This window comes from Acanthaster planci, linkage group LG16 (genome assembly GCF_054643075.1).
Source record: "Acanthaster planci isolate LZ-2023a linkage group LG16, COTS_SCS, whole genome shotgun sequence".
NCBI classification, from domain to species: domain Eukaryota; kingdom Metazoa; phylum Echinodermata; class Asteroidea; order Valvatida; family Acanthasteridae; genus Acanthaster; species Acanthaster planci.
Window position 1 is genome coordinate 2,029,981 of NC_141792.1, and position 8,044 is coordinate 2,038,024.

The 8,044-nt window shown below is 43.5% G+C and overlaps 2 protein-coding genes across 2 annotated transcripts in view; both read left to right on the top strand.

The window, feature by feature from the left end:
* The window catches only part of c1qtnf12 (C1q and TNF related 12), a 53,422-nt gene extending 46,333 nt beyond the window's left edge, over positions 1-7,089 (top strand). The window contains exons 5-8 of the mRNA XM_022229850.2: positions 1,340-1,498; positions 2,266-2,468; positions 3,241-3,319; positions 3,693-7,089. Coding sequence (XP_022085542.2) covers positions 1,340-1,498; positions 2,266-2,468; positions 3,241-3,319; positions 3,693-3,791 — 540 coding nt within the window. The 3' untranslated portion in view covers positions 3,792-7,089. The remainder of the gene's footprint in view (positions 1-1,339; positions 1,499-2,265; positions 2,469-3,240; positions 3,320-3,692) is intronic.
* A 757-nt stretch (positions 7,090-7,846) lies between these two features.
* c7orf25 (chromosome 7 open reading frame 25) overlaps positions 7,847-8,044 on the top strand; it is a 28,756-nt gene continuing 28,558 nt past the window's right edge. The window contains exon 1 of the mRNA XM_087147048.1: positions 7,847-7,958. Coding sequence (XP_087003174.1) covers positions 7,915-7,958 — 44 coding nt within the window. The 5' untranslated portion in view covers positions 7,847-7,914. The remainder of the gene's footprint in view (positions 7,959-8,044) is intronic.

The window sequence follows — 8,044 nt, forward strand, 5'->3', positions numbered from 1 at the left end:
GCCGGGCAAAATCGCGACCGCCTCGAGCTGAAGCACTCCCTCTTCAGATGAAAATAGTCGCGTTTGTCAGGAGTATTCATTTTGTTGGTAGCGCGAACCAGCGATGCACAGTTCGCACCAAAGGAGCCTCCGTTGCTGATGAAATAGCGCCCTCTCTCGGTCCTGCTCGAGGCCGATTGGGATCACCAATGGCAGAAACAATCCGGGTAGTGAAAAAAATGGAAAGCCAAGAAGGTGAAGACAAGTGACATAAGCATTGAATAGGCTTCCTATCATATTTTCAACTTGGTTATGCTCTCTTAAATACCGTGACTTTTTGGCCTGATTTGTAATTTCACTTGAAAGGGACGAAACTTGTGTGTTGGCAAAGGAAAGCAAAACCTTGGTTGCGTGCCGGCCATTTCCCCAATCTCATCAGCCTTGCCTTATTCAGTTCCTTGGGACCACGACGATATCGTCTCAAGCGCCCTGCTATCCGTCCTGAAATGGTCCCCCGCGTCGCGGATGAAGAAAATACCTAATGATACTTCTTTAAAGACCGAGAGGATAAACCAGCCACCTCCACAGGAAGAACGCCCGACTCGGAAATGCGCTCTTGAAAAAAAAAAAAACAGGAAAGGAAAATCGGATCGGATTACGCATGCAGGTATATTATTACGCCAGTGCGTTTTGTCTGCGGATCCGGCCGGAGCATGGCAGCCGGGTAAGCTGTCACACCTGTTCTGGGGGGAAAAGGCCAGGATCCGGATTAGACCTTCATCCCGCCTCCTAAACCCCGTAATAATCCTCTTGTCGTCGTTGACACGCCTCCTTGAATCCCGAGGAATGCCAGCACGGCAGTATACGTGTTATGCTACTTTTCCCCTGGACGAGCGAATATGCTCAAAGAGGTTGCAAGATTTTAACGCAATTATGCAAGAATGTTCGGAAATTCGTAAGAATGAAAATTCTATTAAATTTTGAGCAGCTTGCATTCAGCACGATCTGAACAATTTTGGTGACGCACGTGTTGGCAGTGCCCCGTAAAACTTACCTCTTACTGCAACAATAGTTGAAGGGAATCTTGCAATTTTAAGGATATACTCTAGGTAGCATTTTTATGCGAACTTCCACGCAATTCCGATCAAATTTTCAACAAAAACTTTCGATTTCAGAGTACATGCGTTCAGAACTCACATCCAGTGAGTCCAGAAACAGTTCCAACTGCTTTTTTTATGCAAACATGATGGAAGTGTATGACTGATGCCGAATTGCAATGTTCTGTGTGTTTGTATGGTTAGAACCATCACTTTGTAACAATTGCGCCATTGCAACTGATATCCTTACTCCCTGCCTCCAGTGCCCCACCTGCAGCGTTGAGAATACCACGCAGATGTGGCTGCCTACAGTGCACGATGACATCCTGATGCCGCACCTTCCCATAGCGTTCCACTGCAAGCTCAGAGGGGGTGTGGACGTACCAAAGAAGAGCCTCATTGAAATCGCCAACTTTCAGACTGTAAGCACAACGTTATTTGCTCGTACGGCGCAAGTCATGGTTTTTATTCACCAATTCTTGGAAAGTGTTGGTCACCCAGCTGAATCCAAAATTAACACTCGGTAAGGTTATCAAAGGCAGAAGCAATCGACTATTTGGTCGAGGAATTTTAGGCAACTTTGGCTGAACATTGTATCTAACAAAGTGTATGTATTTTTCAAGATCAATTTTTTGCGTTGGGGAGATGTTAATTTATATAACGGGTTTGCCCTTACCCAGGGTTGTGAGTTTTTCCGCAAGCTCTCGGACAAGCACTGAGCATACTGTGTTTATTAATATATACGTTGGGTAAGGGCAAAACCCGTTATATAAAGTGTATCTACATGTACACTGCTGACGATAGAACTCTTTAGATCTGACAATCATCCTGTGGGTATTATGTTATGGTAATTGTGTCAAGTATTCTATTAAATAGATTTAGTTTAAGTAATTGCAATGAATGAAAGTGAATTTGGTCGTTTCACAAAAGTGCGCCTCCAAGAGTTTGTAAACGCGCTGGCCAATCTCAATGCGCGAAATCTATCAACCCAATGCGCGTTTGGAAAGGGTCAACAGATTTCGCGCGTTGTGATTGGCGCACTTTTGTGAATCGCCCGTATTGCCGGACAGTATTCTAACAGTTGATGAATACCCGGTTAAAAAGAGAGAGAGCGAACAAAATGAAATTTCCTTGTGATTTCGGATTGAGATCTTCACTGAAATTTTGCCTTGTCTTGGCCTGTGTACAGCCTTTCTCAGACGGCTCGTTCCGGCGGGGAGACGGGATGGACGTACGGTCGGGTCGCTTCACAGCTCCGCGGTCCGCCATCTACCAATTCTCGGCCAACCTGCACATCCACCACCCGGTGTCTTCCAAGCGCGTGGAGGAGCTGCGCCACCGGGACAATGTCCGGCTCCTCATCTGCATCAACTCGCTCTGCCAGCGGCACACGTGAGTTGGCCGACACCAGATTTTTTTGTCGAGATGATCTCAGAAGGCCTTGCAAGACACCTTCCAATTCTACGTACAGGATCCCCCCCCAAAAAAAATAATGCCACCTCTGCCACCCTCTACGAGTAGGCCAGAGTTCCAACAGTCTGACAAAGGTCGCTTATCAATAGCTTTGTGGTACACTCTTGAGGCACGTTCCTGCGACAATCATCATGTTTTGTCAACTGGTAACCTGTGCACAAGCAAGATATCTTCTGCGTACCAGGCAAATATCCACCAGTGGTTGATTGAAAACAACACAGTCGTCGCTCGAACTTGTAATTGGTTTTGGCCATCAGTAACGCGCATGTTTGTGGGATGTGGCTACAGCTAACTTGCCAATGGCTTCGCTGTAAGCGCACGGCGTGCAATTGTAAGCCACATCCCTAACTTTCTGACTGCGTCTTTCTAGTCTGATCAGCCAAGGTCTGTTTAGAACCATGCAGATTCATCAAAGTGCACGCAGTAGTGCGCATGCGTCAATAATTATTTATTTATGCATGAACCGTATTCCGAATAAGTTGACCGTGCAGTAAAGTTTTAATATCGAGACAAGAAGCTGGCATAAATTACCCCAGTGGCCGGTGAATGACTTGGGAACCAAAGATTATCAGAAAGTGGTTTGCTTTGTTTGGACAGCTCCTTTCCCCTCGCAGCCTTTTCGACGAAAAACCCTTCACAAAGTGGAAATCTGTTTTATTGTGTGGTATTTTTTTCTTTCTCTGCTCGCCAGGTCCCTGGAGTACATATCTGGACTGGAGAGCAACAGTCGGGTATTTACGGTCAACCTGTCTGGGTTACTGCAGCTGGAGGTAGGCAGGGAACCAGACTATTTTATTCGTTTCAAACATCATGACAATTTTCTTTATACCGTTCCTCTTCATTTTGCGACGAATAAACTCGGACCCCAAATTGCCCCTAAAGCTTCATTTCAGAGAAACACTGGGCGTCTCTGAATCCTGTATCATGCATCTTTCGTTCTCAGGTCTGCGTAAGGCACTGGAAATAAATTCACTGAACCCCACATGTAAACAACGGACGGAGGTTGAATTAGGTTGAGAAATGGGGTCAAGATTTGATGAGGTTAAAGGTTACACCTACAGGCATGCGCCTTCAGACAGGAGTGTAAACGCTCATCAATCTTTTCACGAATTTCAATTGCCTTTTTTCCCCTCTTCGCCTCAGGCTGGACAGTACGCCTCGATATACGTGGATAACAGTTCCGTGCGGAGGATCACTGTGCAGGCCGGCTCCGACTTCACGGGACTGCTCATGGGAGTGTAGCGCCCTCACCAGTCCTTGAGTGATGAGTGTCCAGCTTGCAAAACAGACGGGTCAATTTGTTTTTTTTTCCTTCTCTTCGAGCAGCCTGTCATACAACGGGTCTTCGCTTGTCATCTGTAACGACATTATCAGGAGTTTAAGAGCAGTCGCCTACGTTTACCTTTGGCTGTCGTATGCTAATTAGGTTCGTTGTGACTGGTAATAATGTACTGACTGCTGATTGGACCAGTGATTGCTGAACTTGTCACGTGACTCGCCAGGAAACCAATTAGGAAACCTCTACTGCACATTAATAGGATTCTGTTAGCATCAATGATGTGCGTTACCATGCACATATGCATAATGCGCATGCAACATACGGTACGGTCCAAAAGCCAGTCGAATCACCCACGAGGACAATCTGTCTCACGGTATCCGGCGTGCCGCACTCAGAAGTCGAGTTTACTACCGTCCATCGTACATGATGACTTCACTCGCCCCCAGGAGTCAACTGTAGGTCGAATTTTGTTTCCATTTATTATTGGACCGGAAAGTCCCGCCCACTTAACTGTGGTCTAGTCTGGAGTCGCGACGAAAGAACCTCTCCAAAGCTGTCGAGTTGAAATGGGGTGGGCCCGGCCCAAAAAAATGAGAGAACGTCTCAGAGGTGAAACCGCTGTTGAATTTGTTGCCGCGTGACCCCTGAGTTACAGACAAAAGGCCACGTGATGTAAAGGAGCCACGTGATGTAAACGGTCACGTGATCTACAAGGAGCGCCGTTTCCTTCAATAATGTACATAACATGTATCGTGTGAATAAATCGAATGTACCTTGTAGCATTTAGTTCAACTTAAAAAAAATAATTGACTGAAAAACACTGCCAGCGATAAAGATGACTATTTTAAATCAGTGTGTTCATGTTTTGTATAGGAACCTTTAAGTAACGGCCCTGCAGTATTAAATAACCCGTTGATGATGTGTTTAGGAAAGTGGGGTAATACCAAATTAATGTAACATTTCATGAGAAAACTAGTATGAAAAATTGAAAATAATACTCCAATTTTGAAGTAGAAAAATATGACTTTTTCCAAGTTATCAGTAGAGACTTTTGAACATTTATTTATTTATTTTAATGTCGGCTGCAAAGTGAAACGGACCCATAAACTGGCCAAACCAGAATAACATTTCTGGGCCCTCTCCCAACAAAACACGATCATTTAATTGGTCGATGTAACCCGTTGCCAATAACATTTCACCGTCTCTGTAAAAATTACCGGTCAACGGTGACGAGTCTTTTCCGCTAAATGTGACTGAGGAAGTAGTGGGAAAAGAGTCGACACCGTTTATATGATGTATCACTTCAGTGAGATATGTAATATTATGCAGTCTGCAGGAGATATCTCTCTAAAAGGAAAAGAGTGACAAACCCAGTCCCTAAAAGAGTGCATCCCTTATAAAAAAAAATGCTCCAGAAGGAGAGAAAATCACTCCCAAAGAGGAACCATATCAAGTCTAACTCTTATTCCAGTTATCCCTCATGACGGCTGCTTGAATGAGTGGAAATTTCACTCTGTTCGAGCGGTTTGTATGAAAAAAGGGAATCACTCCTTTGGACGGTACGTGTAACTTTCTCACTGTTATTGCATCTATTACCTCAAATATCGTTCGCGTATCGAAATATTCATGTCCACACTTCAAAAACTGGAGTATTTAACACCCCGGTGTTATCAGAGGACTACACCAACTCTTTCCACTAGTGTTAAAAATCCTGGTGTGATTTGGTGTTACTTTTAACGCCCTCCAGTGCATTGTAACATTTACAGGTGTACAAAGTAACACCTGCGGTGTTAAAGTAATACCTATGGTGTGGTCATCTCATAACACCAAAAGTGTTGATTTTACACCAGGGTTTTCACGGTGCACACTCCAAATGTAGTGCTGTATTATTAATTGTAATACAAAAACGTCACACATCTCATGATACTGACATTTTCAGCATGCAAATCATTTCTACTTAACTACTCCTAATGATTTTGCATGCCTCGTTAGAGGTCAAGTTTTTATCATTACATGACATTTCTGGGATATTCTGAAACTGTACCAACACATTTCCGAATGAAAAAAATGTACTAAGTAATTTTTCTCATCGCGTCAAGGGAACATAACGTGTTAACAAACATGGGGTATCATGGATACAGACTCCTCTCTCATTTTTCAGATTTTTTTCCAAAAAAGGGCAGAAAAATGCAGGTTTTTTCACTGTTAGTTTCATAAATGTTATTTACCCATGTTTCCTATGTTAAAAACTGCACAAGACTCGTTTGGAAGTAACGAAACAAAAATGTATAGCTGGCGGGTATCACTGACGTCATTTTTCATCCTCGACTGAACCCTTTATTTCTGTTAAAGCCGACACACTCTGGTTAATGGGAGAAGTTGAGTCGCATGATGGCGGCAGACACAACGGCTATTTTGCACAGCATTTGGATTGATGTAGGCATGCGCGTTCAGTTTTAGGCATGCGTGTTCTGAGCACGTGCACCACCGGCGCGGAATTAAAAGGAAATGACTAGATACTAACCCGTGAAACCTGGTCTGCTATTTTTCTCAAGACTCTTAGAGGGTTCATGCTTGGACTCTGTTTCTGCATCAATTGAAAAAGGAAATCCCAAACACAATGATAAAATTGGAAAATGAATAGCATAAATGGGTCGGATTCGAACCACGGTCTATAGATCTGTAGTTTAAATCACTACCAACTAAGCTATCGAAGCGACGTAATGGATTCGCGTTTTTGAAATATCTTAAATGGTGTATTGCATTGTCCCCTCTTCATGAATCATTTGTCACCCCAGCTACTGAAAAAAAGTAGCGCACCAGGTTTCACGGGCTAGTATTAAGTCGCTTCCGAATTAAAAGACCAGTTTGTCTGCCGCCACAATGAGTCTCAAAGGCTCCCATTTCCTTTACAGCTTGAAAGCTGCACATATTTTCAAAGATATTTATTTAAGATGTTAATTTGTGCGGAAAAAAGGGATATTATGCTACAAAGAAGAGAACCATGAGACGTCACCATGAAAGAGAATTTGATATTGTATTTATTGGAAAACTGTAGATAAGTAATTCTGTTTAAGTATGAAACACTTTATTATTATATGAGGCTTATAAATGGCATGCATTATAGAACGTGTATGTGACGACTGTAAAATTGGCTCTTTTACGTCAACACATTAACACCGCCATATCGTTATATAGACTTGGCTATGAAAAAAATACTAAAATGATTAAATTCAGCGTTGTAGGTCTTGAATACTCCAATTTCATGGGCGTTTTTGCTTTTTCTTCGCTCAAGATTCCCTCAATACGGGCGATTCGAAATATTGGCCAATCAAGGCTGTCGACCCAATGCAGGCACGTTTGAAAAGGGTCGACAGAATTCGCGCGTTGTGATTGGCCAACGCGTTGCAAACTCTTGGAGGCGCACTATTGTACATCGCCCGTATTAGTATTCCAGTTTCGTGTGCATGTAGCATGTATGCAGCTCGATTCCTCTCTGTTTTACTTTATAACTGGAGAAGGTTTAAAAGTGATTTCTGGCTTGCAGTAAACTTGAACAAACCTAAGATAATTGTTGCCGAGCATGTCAATCTCCGTTGCTGCTGGTTGACCGATTTTTTTCAGAACCCTTCAAAACGAATCCAATAGTGTTTTTTTTAATGTCTCTAACCAAAGTGATTTGATTCACGGCTCGGCGGTTCGGCAAAGCATCTTGAGGTTGGGGAGTTTTTTAACTGCAAATTTAGGTTAGTTTCAATCCAATTATTGGTTGGAATTCGAGTGGTTATTGAATTTCTACAGCAAAATCTCCAAGTTCGTCTAAGTAAATGGTGTAACCGTAGGTTCGTGGGATTTTAGATACCGCCTCCCGGTTCTAATCTTGGACAGCTGCGCGTTTTTTAGTACCGGGCACCAGCGATGACGTAATGGCCTGTTGGCGAATTGCGTTTCCCTGTTTTGCATGATAAACGCCCAATGACCTTCAGCATACCGGCGGTGGACACCCGTTAGCCCCGCCACGAAGCAGTCAGGAAACACTCCGTGCGTCAGATACAGAGCGGACGTTTTTTCTTTCGCCTCCAGAAGATGGCCCTGGTCAGCAGAGATGGGTGTGTCATTGCAGAGACCGGGTAAGTGGCAGTAGACACAAACTAAACATTAACACTTACTTCGTCGGATAAATGCTACCGATAAATTCACCAGGCTCCTGAATCCT